At 45.2% G+C, this 14,809-nt stretch overlaps 1 protein-coding gene across 2 annotated transcripts in view; it reads right to left on the bottom strand.

Moving 5' to 3' along the window:
- Positions 1–6,831, bottom strand: part of NR3C1 (nuclear receptor subfamily 3 group C member 1) — a 75,083-nt gene extending 68,252 nt beyond the window's left edge. Inside the window, exons 1-2 of one of the 2 annotated variants that reach the window (XM_076350306.1) lie at positions 6,771–6,831; positions 3,234–4,422 (exon numbers count right to left, since the gene is read on the bottom strand). In XM_076350306.1, coding sequence (XP_076206421.1) covers positions 3,234–4,408 — 1,175 coding nt within the window. In that variant the 5' untranslated portion in view covers positions 4,409–4,422; positions 6,771–6,831. Of the gene's footprint in view, positions 1–3,233; positions 4,423–6,522; positions 6,563–6,770 lie in introns of those variants that run through there. The other variant, XM_076350307.1, reaches the window with a different exon arrangement.
- Positions 6,832–14,809: the final 7,978 nt, after the last annotated feature.

The following is a 14,809-nucleotide window of genomic DNA, read 5'->3' as shown; positions in this document are numbered from 1 at the left end:
CCTTGCCAAGGCAACCCCAGAATGAAGCTGTCCTGCCGTCTGGAGTTTCGCTGCTGCTTAAGAAGATTTTGAGTATTAGCTGCTGAAACACTGAGCTGCAGCTCCAAGTTTTGCACATCAGCACAAGCACTGGCAGACTCTTCTACAACCCTGAGATACAAACAGCAATTTTTTGACTATTGCCGATTCATTCACATCGAACAAATTTCTGAAGTTCGTATTCTGCTTGTTAACTTCAGAATATCACCTACTGTTCATAGGAAAATCGATCAGCTTTCTCAGTCCTGATTACCACTTGTCTCATTAAAGACAGCATGCTGTGCTATCCTTAGAAGCAAAATCACACAAAAATTGCATGACACCAATTCAAGACTGCGTGTCTATAAAAAGACATTACATGCTTTCCATTAAAACAGTCAGATTAAATACTACCTGAACACCAGGACAGAACCGCAGCTTTTCTTCCCTTATGTTTAGTATATAATTAATATGTTATGAACAGTCAAATAATTCTGCCAGCCCCAAGAAATATTTCCTATTGGAAACTGAAGTTTAGCAATTATGAATTCTCAAAATCCCAGCCTTCACCTTGCATAATCAGTACCTAAAAGGAAAAAAAAAAAAAAAAAAAAAAGACCACAGGAACCTGGCAAGATAGTCCTTCCTTTGTTTCTGAAACAAATGCCAATTTTGTTAAGTCTTCTGTAAGATAAACAAACAAACCCACAATACAACACCTTAAACTAACCCAGTTTAGACCAAAAATTTCTGACAAGGCTCAGGAAGAAAGAGAATTCCTGCTTCAAACCCAGGGTTCATTAATATCTCAAACATTTTAAAAAGAAGATGGAGTTGCCTCTATTTTATGGGGAAAAAAAAGAAATAAAGCAAACCCAATGTCGTTTTTAGAATTGGACTTGGTAGTTTTAGTGTGTAAAAATCCTTGGGAAGTAAGAACAGCTTCCATAAGGGCTAGAAATAATGAATTTTTATGCAAAACTCAACCAGGAGCCACCCCAAAATTTTTTACACATTCCTTAAATTAAGAAAAAAAAAAAATCCATTCTCTTAAGGCAAAAGAAAGCAATAAAATATAAGTCAACCTTGCAGGAAGCAAGAATGTAAACACTTGCAGCACAGCGTTGTTAATAGCATCCAGTGGTGGAGGCAGACTTTTGCCTACGATGCTGAGGATGCTCCCTCGCCTACAACAGGAGCTCCGCCGAGGGCTTCTGCCAGCGCTCCGCAGCACGCCTGCCTATCGCTGCCTGCTCGGCTCCAACACAAACACACTAAGCACACTCCTCAAAATTGCTTCATAAAAGCAACGATAACATCTAGCACTGCTGTCCTTTTTACTCTAGGATGAGATGTATTCTGTACACATTAGTAGCTTGAGTGGGCTTTTCATCACAACATTATCAGAAACATAGTATGTAAAATTGGTGTTTATGAAATTCCCCAAAAGCCTGACAAACATCTGCGTGTAAACCATTCACCTATGAATGCGTGTGGTTCTATCTAAATAGTTCTGTAAAACAGAAACAATCCATGAACTTTAGAAGAAGTAGTCTCAAAAGTGGTGTTTTCATTATCTATGAGGAATCTGCTTACTTAAACAGTCACTGAAATTCACCTCCCAATCCAAGAAATAGTTATTCTTGCTTTGATACAGATTTTGTAACGATTGCCATTAAAGATACAGCAAGATCAAAATAAAAAAGACCTACCAAAAAAACCCCATGAAACAAACTAAAAACAACATGGAAGTTGGACTGATTATGCGAAAGGTTAGTACAAAGGATTTCTACTGTCAAAATAAATGATAAGGCACATTCAATATTCATATATCAAAGTGGAATTTATCCACAAATTCTGATTTTCCTTTCTGGATTCCTTACATTACAAATTGCTTTAAACACTTCAAAGAAAAAAAAAAAAACCAAACACATCTTCACTACAAAAATCAAAAACTATGACAGAAATCTAGAATGAAAGCAAGTTAAAAGTTGCCTTCCTGAAACAAAGAAGAAATGCTCACACATCTCATTCCAACCGTGGGAAAAGGGAGCAAATAATGCGTAGGGAGAGCCCCAGGACTGGCGGCTGACACTCTGGGGATCAATTGTCAGTGGGGCAATAAAAAAAAAAGGAAAGTTAAAACAGATACTTCATTAAAAGCCTACAATTACTGGTTTTACATATATAGACTTGAAGAGCCATTTTCTAGCTAAGACTCCACAGAAACACAGCAAAAACCTCTTCCTCCATCAAGACCAAACACTGTGCTTGCGCAAATACATGTTAAAGAAAAGCTGAGGAAAACATACAACTAGGTGTTCATACTGAAATCAGAACCCGTCCCCGGCTGCGAGAGGAGACGTACACAGCTACCCATTGAGAAAGCTGCCACCATCGCGCTTACTCTTAACAGGCAGAGGAAAAGTCTTTTACTTGAATATCTGCACTATTGAATTACTTGTAGAAAACACAAGTCACTTGAAATACGTACTAACCAGCTCCCCTAAAATACTCTGCTCTCAAAAAAACACCTATAAGCAAGCCCTCCTCCAGTTCTATTTAAGAGTTAAATTCCAGGTATGCTTAAATCTTACTGCAAATATTTTTATCTCTTTAAATGCAGTTATTAAACAAACCGCTGAGTATTTCCTACTTGGAATCATCTTGTCCATGTAAGGTAAATACAATACCAAGCAAAGCTAAAACTCTAGTCCAGCTTAAATGTAATTCTAGAAATTTACCCAGCAACCAAGTTATTTTTGTGCAGAACATTTAAGTAACACTAGGAAGAAAAAAAGCCAAAAACACAAACCACACAGTCGTTGATCCTCTAACCCTTGAGAATGAAGTCGCTTTTGTATACACTTACATACTTCCTTCTATACTGCCTTGTGTATGAATTCTTCTACCATGTACTCAATTTTCCCTCTAGACTGTATCTTAGAATTTTATTTATTTTTTTTTTTTTAAAGCAGCTCCCCTCCTCTTTTCTTCCCTTTAATACCAATAGTTGAGTACTTGGTTAAAGCTACTATCGTGCTATGGAATAATATACACCAGTGATGTCTGATCAGCCAGCCATACATAACAAATGAAAAAGGGATGACTGACTTTGAAAGGGGGAAAAAAAAACCAAACCACAAACCAGCATGCATGCAGTTGTGCTAAACATACTTGTAGTATTTTAATAAAGAGCAACAAAAACTAATTACCTTGAATAGCCATTAGAGAAAGCAGGTCTGCCAGAAAGGTTGAGCGTTCCCAAAGGAGCTAACGTCTCATCCCCTGATCCCTGGCACCTATTCCAATTTTCTGAACCGGCAGGAAGAGATGGAATGATATTAAAAATTGGTTTCTGATCCTGCTGCTGAGAGAGCGATGCAGTATTTAAATCATAGTGATACATTTGTCCCCCAGAGGTACTGACACCATGGATAGATATGGCAGAGGCTTTAGTACCCAGCAAACTAGACCCAGAGAAATTTGCCTGACAATAAATTGGGCCCATGTTTTCTTGCTTTATGCCAGGAGTACAGAGTTCAATGAAGTCTTCCTTTTCTGTTTTCACTTGAGGCATTGGCATTTTGGAACTGGGTAAAAGGTCACCACGGTCATTAATTTTAGGTTTAGTGTCAGATAAAATAGGAGGCTTGCAGTCTTCACCGAGATTTCCTTCCAGGAGAAATGCATCATCTGCAGATATAGGGGACAGCAAGCCACCGTCATCTAGCAATGGGTCAAGCCTCCACGGGCTTCCATTAGGCTCTTTGCCAGGCGATACCGGCGGCAATTCTAAATCCTGGAGAATATCCAGGGTGCTTTGGTCTTCAGAAAATAACTTCAAGTTGCCACCATTCGAGCCAACCTGGCTTTGGACTGCAGTTCCCGACTCTAAAGGGGCGTTGCGGCCAGCCATGCCTGGGAAATCTGGCTCAAGCGGCACCTCAGAAGATACTGCTCCCTTTGCGTCCTCGGCCAGGCTTGAGGACTTGTTCAAGCTCGCAATACTTTCTTCCAGGAGCCTGAAGTCCGTTTCTCCAGAAGAGATGCCGATTTGGCCCTGCTGCGAAAATCCAAGGTCGTTTCCCATCACTTTTGCGTCTGTTTCACCCATGTACAGTCCCATCGAGAGCGATACTGCCTTGGAAAGGTCTGGCTGAGGCACATTGTTTACTAATCCTTTTGAAAAGTCAGCCAAAGCAGGTTGCTGATTGGAATCTGTCTGAGAAGATGCGGGGAGAGGAGATGTAGACACAGGGGCTTGTACAGTAGCTCCACCCCTGAAGGGTGGATGAAAGTCCATCACGATCCCTCCTTTGGTACTGATGAGCGCATTTTTCCTCGTTTCGTCTTGATCCGACGAGTTCAGCAGTTCTTTGGACTCCATTACTTTAACATTACCTATAAAAAGATCAGAAACATTCAAAGCAAGGATATTTTAATAACAGCTTAAAAAAAAAAAGTCTAAATCATTAACCTGGCAAACCTGGTTTAGCTACTCCGAGAATGAAAGCACAGTGAATCAAGCTACAAACTGACATGTGCCACATCTTTCTCAAACCCACTGGTTTTGTTTTTGGTTCTTTGTTTGTTTGGGTTTTTTTTATTTCTGACTGGTAACAAGGAAGTGTATTTTTTTAAAGCTTTGCTAAACCAGGATGAAGCGGTAAGTCTGCCTGCATGCAACTCAGAATCAGGCTACAGCATAAGACGTATTTATGAACACACTCTCTAGCTCTGTTACCCATCCTGGCAAGTAAGGAAGCATAAGAATTGTTAAAGTACCCAATTTACAAATTTTGGAAGGTAACTTCCCCTGGTATTTAATTACATCTTGAGCAGGGCAGGGGAGAAGGACATTCACCACCCTTCCCGAGTCAGTTCTCTCTCTCCCTGCAGGTTCAGCTGCATCACCCACAACAGGCACCGAAACCTCCCGAGCCAGCTCTCAAACACAGTACCTACCAGCCAGAAAAAAAAAAAAAAAAAAAAAAAAAAAATCTAAGTGGCTTGTTATTGTCCAGGAGCTACACCACCTCTCCATCACAAAACACAAAGTTTGCTATCTTTGCAAAGGTTCAGCTTAAAATACAACACGTGAATCTTGAAATAAACTCAATTCTTTAAATAAATCTCAAATTTATAAATAAAAGCTAACTAAAAATAAAGTAGAATTTTTATTAGCTTCCAACACTTTAACAGCTCACAGCTATTCTCCAAACACATCTAACACTGAAAACAAATCTCCTAAGTTTCATCTGTTTGTATTTACTACATTTATTTTCAGCACAGAGCATAAATATTTGGAGAATAACTGTAAATTCTTAGGCAAACTTTCTATACTGTTTGTCTATGGCCTAACACTAACAGCAAACAGCCAACAGCGATCAGCTCGCACTCCCCCCCAGTCCGTAAGAGGAGGCAATGCCCAAGTTAAAGCCTGGCCACGGAATTATCCATTAAGCAGAGCGACCCAAGAGCGCTCACAACAAGTTTACGGTCATCTTAATTATAAACCCGTCACCTCTGCCGCCCATTTTCTCCAGACTGCTGACGAACGCTGCTTGCTTTCTGTATGCCAAAGTTAAGACTGCGATCCACAAAAAGTCCCCACGAGTAAAAATTTTAAGCTCTGGCGCAGGTGAAAGCGTCCCAAGCGGGAGAAGCTCAACACAAAAACCCTTGGTCCTTCAACACCACTTTGTACAGCCTTTCTGTGTGCCCAAGCAGAGGGTCCCTTACCCGTGCCTGCCGAGGTGCCGGGTCTCCTGGGTCACGCCTGGGGAGCCGTGCGCCCGCCAGCCGCCTGCCAGCCGGGACCACGGCACGCGGCACAAAACGGGAACGGGGCAGCCCCCCGAAATCTCACGGACTGCGAACGGCACAGAAATATTGCTGGGCCGTTTAAGGTGGACACCGCAACAGTGACTGGAAAAAAAATTGTATCTATCTACCCCCAGTTTTGCCCTTTTTTTTTTTTTTTTTTTAAACACGAAGGGGAGGAAAAATGTAGTTATTCCATTTGACAATTTCCCCAACGTCAAAAAAAGCAGCGAACCATCCAGCGTAGGAAACGTGTCAAAAATCAGATGCAAGAGTCTGCCCAAAGGAGGAAAAAGCTGCGAATACTTAAAACTGCCGGATTACAACAAATTCTCCTTTGCAAAGTATAGTTTTCAGAGAAATGTGTCGAGACCTGTTGAGCTGTCTCCTTGGCACACCCACTTCTGCAAAATAAGACCAGCCCATGGCTGCAAGGCTGCACTCCGGGCTCGGCTCCCCTCCTCGCCCCTCGCCCCCCCCCCCCCGGACGAGCAGACCCCGCGCCGCTTTCCCCAAACAACAAACAAACAACAAACACCCCGGCCAGCCGAGGGGCGGACGAAGGACAGGGGCGGGCAGGCTGCCGGGCCGGCGGCGGACACCCCGCGGCCCGGGGGGGGGGGGTCCCCGCCTCCCGCTTGCCGGGCCCTCCGCGGACCCGCCGCCCTGGGTACCCACCTCGGGGGGACGCCGCGCAGCTCCGAGCTCCGCCGCCGGCACCACCGTGCCCCTTCCCGTCCCACCCCGGGATCCTTCCGGGGGCGGCTCGGCTCCCCCCCCCCTCCCCCCCGCCCTCGGGGCATTCCTGCGGGGGCGCCGCCGCCGCCCCCTCCCCGCCTCCCGGGAACTTCCCGGCGCGAAGCCCGCGGCGCCGGCCCGCAGCGCGGCTCGGCCTCTGCCCCCCACGGGACCCCCGCCTCCCTTACCTCGTCCAGGGGGGGGCGCTGGGGCTCCTTCAGCCGCCAACTGCCATCGCGGCGGGGGGCGGCAGCCGGCTGGAAGGGGCGAGGGAGCGGGCGGGAGGAAATCAACAGCCGCCCCTCTGGGGGCCGCGGCGGCGGCGGCCAGCACCGCTCCCCCCGCTGCCGCTGCTGCTGCTGCTGCTGGTGCTCCTCCTCCTCCTCCCGCCGGCCCGAGACCCTGACCTAGTCCCCGCCCCGCCCGCCACCACTGCGGCGCCCCCTCCGTTAATTAGCCCTAATTGCCTCCGCAGACTTCGTCCCCCCGGTCCTGCCTTCCCCTCGCGCCCTCCGCGCTTCACCTCCCCGCCCCGTCCCGTCCCTCCGCCGGTCAGCGCCGCGCTCAGCAGTGCTCTGCCCCCGCCACAAAATGGAGGACGGCGGCGTCGGCCGCCTCCTCCCCTTCCCCCTCCCTCCCCCCGCCTCCCCGACGTGGAGAGGGAGTGGAGACAGCCGGCGCGGAGAGGGGCGGCAGCAGCGCGCCCGCTCCCGCCGCTCCGCGCCCGGCCACACGCCTCGCCTCGCCTCGGCACGGCTCGGCTGGGCTCGGCACAGCGCAGCCCGCCGGCGCTCGCCGCCCCTCGCTCAGCACCGCGGGGCAGCGCCCGCCGGGCCCAAGCGAGGGGGAACGGTGCAACCTGTTGGCTGAGGCGGGCAACTGCAGCCTGCGCTCGGCCGCGGAGGGGCCGCCCGCCGCCTCGCCTGCCAGGCGGCTCTCGCCCCCTCTCCGACGGCCCCGGCTCCCCCCCCCCCGACGCGGCGGTGCCGCCGAGGGGCAGCGCGGGGCTGAGGGCCCGCCCGCGGGGCGCGGGGAGCCGGCGGGCGCCAGCCCGGGGTGACCGCGCCGCGGAAGCCGCGAGGCCGCCCCGCTTCTTTCCTCTTTCACTTCCTCAACTTCCTACCGAGGGGGGAGCGCCCCGGCCGCTTCCACCGTGCCTCAGCGGCCGCCCCGCGGATCTCGCCCCTGGCCCGTCCCGGCCAGCGCACGCCTTCCACCTGTGCCGTGATGGCTGGGCAGCGTCTGCCCGGGCTGTCCCCGCCACGGGGGAAGGGAATAGGCCCCACGGGGGCAGCCCGCTTCCCCGTGGGCAGCGCCTCTCCGCGAAGCGAAGTTGCGGGAGCGGGGGGGGGGGGGCGCGCTGGAGAAAGGCAAAAAGCCATGGAGAGAGGCAAAAGCTCCAAGGGAAGCCACCTTGGAGCTTGCTGGACAGCTCTAGAGGCGGGTGTAAGCTGGGACGGACGGCTTGGGGGCAAATCCGTGAAAAGAGACCAAAAAACCCTCCTCAAAATAGCTGAGGGAACGAGAAGAGGCACCGAGGGGGCAGGGAGAGAGAGACACGTTTAGTCCCCTGGCAAGCACTGGAAGTATAGATGTTTTCATTGAGAAATATGAGTAAACTCCACAAATTATGGTAGCATTTCACTGAGAAGTTAACAGATTTTGGCATTTTTTAAATAAAAAAAGCAACCAGGTAGTGCGCTGGTCTGAAGTTGGATTTAGACCGCAGAGGCATCGAAGAACGAAGCGCTGGTGGCGGGACATCCCCAGCAGCTCGGTCTGCCCGCTCCTGGGACAGCCCTGCTTCACCAGCCGCTCCTGTGGGACACATTTCTGGGCAAGAAACGGCCAGAAATTGTCAGTACGGAAGCAGACCAGGAGTTAAAAATACCAATGAAGTAAACCAGCAAAGTAGAAAATTCTGCTGTCTTGGAGAAGTGGAGAAAGAGCCGAGGGGGAAGAGGTTGCCCCTCCAGTGCAGAACAAGCGATCCTCTTGGCTTTGGCTTTCCCTGGCACTGACAGAAATTCCGGTGATGGGGGGAAGCGAACTGGCGATTGCCCGGTTATGAAGATACCCGTCGTTCTGATTTGGGACAATTAAATGAACTTGGCGATAATGAACTTGGCGATAATGACCAGATAATGCTCGCACTGGGACTGTGTTGACAAGCGGTTAGTATCTAGAAATGGTTATTATGGCACCCGATAAATTACTTTATGTAATACACGTTACATCAATAAAATATGTTTTTGTCTTTGCAGCTGTTTAAATGCAGATTTGCGCATTCTACAAAGAAGGAAGGAAAGGCCAAGTAAAAGCACAGACTTTAAAGTACAATTAATCTGCCCTTATTTTTTTTTTAAGTAATGTTTTTTACATGCCACTAACTTTTGGAAGATACGGATTTATGTTTAAAAATGCAAAATAAATGCATGCAATGTTAGCTTAATATTCATTTGTTTCACAAATTACGAAAAATGGTTCTAAAAATTTTAGATATTCCTCTGCAATCTCCCTTAATCTAACGCATTTTTGAAAGATGTATTTAAAATAGCACTCAAAACTGTCTTCTGGTGCTTTTTGAATGATGCAATGAATTTACAGCTAACAGGAAACACTTCTTCCCATACGAGGGAAATAGAATAGCAGAAGTTAGACTATTCACAAATACCATGAAATCTTTGTTACCAGATACAGGAATGTTGCAGAGGTCCTCGGTATTATATAAAGGCAAAAATGTCTCTCGAAGCGTGGAATCCTAATGTGCTTCTGGGACTATACCTGGAAAATTTACTGCACTTTATTCTCTGTGAATATTCTACCACAGAAACCGTCTTGCATTTGGGGATGTCTCCTGCCACTTGAAATTTGGGAAACTCAGATATAGGGGATGTATGGGAGGACATCAGCCTGCGGAGGAGAGCTGTACCGCCACGGAATGTTACCTTCACTTAACTTTCTGTAGTCTGAGAGAGCTTGTGTAACAAAGCTGTTTATTTCTACGACATTTAGATGAGAACATCTGTTTATAAACACACACTCAGATGCTTAATTACAGCTGGTTTTGCGCAGTAATGGGTAGGACATTCCTTTTCTAATGAATAATTCCATATCTTAAGATCATCTTTTATCCCAAAGGACCCGATTTTAGATTGCTCTACAGAAGTTATTCACCAGCATCAGCCAGGGACATCGTACAACAGTGCAAAACAGCGAGCAGAGGACATCTTACAGGCTTTTGGTGCCGGGAATACTGAGGCAGGCCAGGGCGCAATACGTGCACAAGTGAGATCTGGCCAGGGCAGAACGATTCACAGTCTTACCCTCCTGAAGGATGTTTTTCACTTGTTGCTAAGCGCAGCAGCATTCGTTGCGAGGTCATCGTTGGTAGAACTCAGGATTTGTCGGTAAACTGTATAGCACCGGTCATGTTCAAATACGAAGTTAGATTTGTTCGTTGTCTTCAAGTTGCTACAATAGACATGAATTCTGTCTCTTAGATTTGTTCCCTTTTAAATGTTTCATACTGAATTGAGCAGATGAAAAACCTCGGATATTTTCTGCTTCTACTGATTCTCTACTTCTGCTGATTCTCACTTCTTTCAGCTACAAGTGCTGCTGAAACAGAGCGAGCGCAAAGCCCGCAGAATCGCGCACGGCGGTGACAGAGGAGTAACTCTGCTGCGGGCTGCTCACCTGGGTTTGGACAAATCTTTCTGGCCTCACGCGAGTTGTCCTGTGTGACTGAACAACCCGAACATACCATCTCCCTTCGTTCTCCTTCAGACAGAAATGTTCCCTAGGGCACTGCTACAGTGTAAAAATAAATGTAATGTTATATGGTGATGGTCAGAGTTAAATAAAACCCGTGTTTTCTAGTTTATAAAAAATGTATGAAATAAGTTAGGCTTTAAAAGGCTTGTGATTTTTGTTCCTGTTCAACTAAATGTTTAGACGGTGATGAAGCTGACTGGCTGAAAGTCTGTGGCTTGCGTTATGCTGCTGATTATTTCGTTCCCTAAAAATCTATGAATTTCTTAAACGACTGGCATTGATAACTCTTTTTGGAACATAACCAACCTTCAAAATATTTTAATTACCAAGTATGAGTTTTCTATTTCTTGAGTTCAACCTGTTTTATTTTATATTCACATTTAAAATACATAAATGCCTACGGTCAGATGAAAATGAAGGCGTTGTTGGGTTTTAGACGTGAGTGCACTGTTGTGACAAACAGTGTCATCAAAATCCTCTGTTAATAAATTTCCCAACCCTGATATCAAGATATCGACCCTGATCAGAAAGCGTACCTCATCCCTCCCCAGAGCACAGCCGGCAGTAGCCCAGCTGCTCTGTCTCTTACCACAGGAACCTCCCTAGTCCCCGGAAGAAAAATATTAAGAAAATTCTTTCTGCAACCTCAGAATATGTGGTTCACCTTATCCTGTGTCAGTCCAGCACAGGATTTCTCCATCCTGCTGAAAGTGTCAACATAGGTAATAAGTTTTGTTTGGGGTAACAGTTTTCATGGCTTTGACTCCTGTTTGATACAAATCTTAAGGAGACCATGTCTTCCACAAAATGTCAGTGTTGTTCAATTATTTTCTGCTAACCTGAGCAGAACGGTAATTTGGTAAAATTTGTATATTCTTTCTTAAAATTTAGAGGTGAAGGTTTGGGGTTTTGTTTTTGCAGAAATTCCACTAGTTCTCTTCTAAATACACAAGTTATGCACTATAACAATCATCATAAAAATACTGCGGCTATTTTACAGATGAATAGTTAATTAACTAAAGACTTCAAATACAGGAGTGTTTGTCCATCTCAAAATGTCTACAAATGGCATACGTATTAATATTCTGTGTAAAGAATAAAATATATTTGGACAATAGAGGGAAGAATTATTTCCACAAGCTAAGAAATTTGAATTTGAGGAAGAACTAATAAATATCCTGAAAAAACAGGATATTTCTGTTTATTTCTATGACATTTAGATGAGAACATCTGTTTATAAACACAGTGTTTCACAGGAGGACTGAAATATGGTTTCAGCTACCACATTGTATTGGCAATGAAAATTTTGGCTGTAGATCAGTGCCGAATTTTGAAAGAGAATTTCAGCAAGTAGGACTGCAGGTCTGGTGAGTATCCAGCTTACCCAGTAGTTCTGTGGAGCCACAGGAAGAGAACAGTGGTATGAATTGTCATACAATAGATTTGAAAAATATATAAATGACTGCACATTCCTATGCCAAAATGTAGTAATATCGCAAAGATAATGAGCCTCAACCTTAACAAACACTAAACATAGACATTAAAATATATATCTAAGTGGAGAACATTATTAAATCGTTAAAATATAATTATGACTCTCATAGAGGAGATCGGGCAATTCATGGAAACCGAGAACCGACTTCAGATTTATGTACAGCATTCCAAACCAAATGTCAGAAACACACACCTGAAGCACCGTAGGGAACCCTCGCGGCTGCCAGACGCAGACATAGATCCGTCTGTCTGGGGGTTAGCGTGGACAATACAGAGAACCCGAAGATAAGCAGATCACGCCACATATGACTTTGAAGTGAGCATGCATAACGTAATCCACAGGAAGCATCTAGGTATAAAAATGGTCTGGAGTCACACTGGGAAAAAAAAATAACCCCCTCTAGACTCAAGGAAACAAATAACTGTAAAATGATCATACACAACGCAGTTTACAATATGGGGAAATTTCTTCGGTTACGAACTGCTGACAGGCCCAGTAAGAATAGAACTGACACATGGGTCCCTGTTGGCAAACGTGTATAGGCCACTGTGGATCTGTACTAAATCATTTTTAGTGCTAGAAGCAGGCTAGAAAAAAAACGATTCAAGTTTTTCCAGATGAAGCGATGTGCTCGTGAAATAGAATAGCAACAACTTTCTCTGTAACCTTCAAGAAATTAGTGTATGAAACGGTGCTAGCAATTAATGGAGATCAGGTTCAATTGGTTGGATCTACTTTACCTTGGTAGGACAGAGAAGTTTGCAAGCTAAGGGACTGATTTACCAGTGTTTCACTCAAAGTACTGAAATGGACACAAATGACGTCTTTGATCTCTGAAGCAATTAATAAAGATAAGCTAAAGGAAAAAAACAGATGCTGAAGAACAAGAGCTACAAATCAAAGACAAAGAGGAGTGGAAAGAATTTAGTCAAACCAAGGACATGGTAGCACCAGTGACCAAACGTCACGTCAATGAAATAAAATCTTACTAAATAAATATTTGCAGAGACACCAGGAATTGGAAGATGGTTGTTCAGAACTATACAGAACAAAGAATTTCCACTTTTGGAATAAATACTATATGAAGTCCACAAATAACAAATCATAAAGCCCTTCAGCCTACTTGGAAGTACTTCCAAAAATAAGGCTTGCATTGCCTTTTCCCATGAAATGCTAATTCTGTAGCTGTGCATCAAAGACAGCGCATGTAAAGCTACAATTTTGTAGGAAGGACTCTTCCCCCCTTTGCAATCTGTTGTCTCGCTACAAAAAGGCAGTGACATGCCCAGTGTCTAATGCTCTTCACAAACACAAATCTTTTAAGATCTTGGTTGTCTTGTAAGGAGGTCAGTTTTCTTTCCTATCAGCTTGTAAGTCATTTTGTTTAATTCTTGAATATACATCAAAGTCATTCAGCCAGTGACTGCAGCCTGTCAATAGTTTTGCAGCTAAGCCAGAATGGAAAAACAATGTTCCCCAGCTGCTGTTTCCACAGGCACAGGAGCACGCTTCCTTACGAGCATGCGATGAGCAGCATCCTCATGACTGCAAATCTATTTGTCAGAGGGGACTCCTGGGTCCAAACTCAATCTAAGTATGCTTTTGCTATTAACTTTAGCAGGTCACAGACTGAGGCACAGAGGGTCTGTGCCATGCCCTCCTTCATCCTCTTTAGGTTAATAACTCTTTGTATTTTTTCCACTTTCTTCGTGTTTTTTCCTGTCTGTATTTCCTGTGCTAGTCCTTCTTCTGTTCTGCTCTACGGATACATTTTATACTTAATTTCCCATCAGGTCCTTCACTTCTACTTGAAGCACTGTTTTAGTTCTTCCACCAAGCCATTCTCCCTCCGGATCCTTCCTTTTTACGTGTGTTGATCTGCCTCATCTTGAACGCCTTTATTTCTTCCCCTTCTCTCCCAAAGTTTTCATTCTCCGCGTAGCACTTAGAGAACAGAATACATCCACTCTGGAGTCCTTCTTCTTCCCTCTCCCAGAGTTGGAGTCTGACACACCCTTCCCCAAAGCACAGCCATCTTCCACCTTCACTGCCTTTAACGGAGACGTCTTGGGGCACTGAGCTCTGCCAGCTTCTCAAGGCTTGCATTAGCTTACATGGGCTGTGATTAGGTTGAGGCTAGCAAACATGTTAACCTGCTAATTAGGAAGAGTGAAGACTGAAAGACTCTGTGCGCATTGCCAGGTGCAGTATGGTGGTGTTAAGCACTCAATTCGGAGGAGTACAGAACTGTAACAGGGCAAGTGAAGTCTGTTGGCCCTTCGCAGGCTCATGCCTGAATAGAGCAAAATCTTAAAAGAGAAAAGAGTGGAGAGGGAAACTTTCTGTGTAACAATACAGTGAAATAGAACTCATGGCAAAAGCCTGAGTAAAACACACCTCCAAGCTTCATCACAAACTGGAAAAAAGCTGAGGCCTGTATCCAATTGATAAAGCACCACATGGGGTTAAATCTCTTTCTGGCATAATGTGATATCAACTCCTTCGAGTTCCATCAGTGGAGAGTTTGGCCCTCGGTGTTTATTGAAGCCATAAGAACAATTGTGAGCGCTGAATCCACCCGTCTCTGGGTCTATATTGACAAAACATTGAGGGCTGCTTTATTCTGCAGCTGTTTTGTGTAAAAAAGAAATCACAACTGCAACTGGAAATTAATCTGAGGAGGTTATGGTCCTATTGAGCCTTTCTGAATGCTAGGACATAGATCTGTAACAAATGGCTGAAATTCTAAAATGCTGTGACAAACAATGGAAATGCACTGTTCAGAAATGGGGGGAGAATTAATTGGGTTAATTGAGGAGGAGGAGGAGCACTTTGAGACAGGCATTGGGGTGAAGTCATATGTAAGTACACACAAATAACTTCGTTGTTTTTAAGTTTTGCAGAAACATCTGGCAACAACATGCAAGGAAGAGGAAACTTTTGTTTTATGCATCA

The sequence above is a fragment of the Aptenodytes patagonicus genome, chromosome 12 (genome assembly GCF_965638725.1).
Source record: "Aptenodytes patagonicus chromosome 12, bAptPat1.pri.cur, whole genome shotgun sequence".
Lineage (NCBI taxonomy): Eukaryota > Metazoa > Chordata > Aves > Sphenisciformes > Spheniscidae > Aptenodytes > Aptenodytes patagonicus.
Note: the sequence above shows the minus strand (reverse complement) of the source record. Positions and strands in the feature narration are given on the sequence as shown.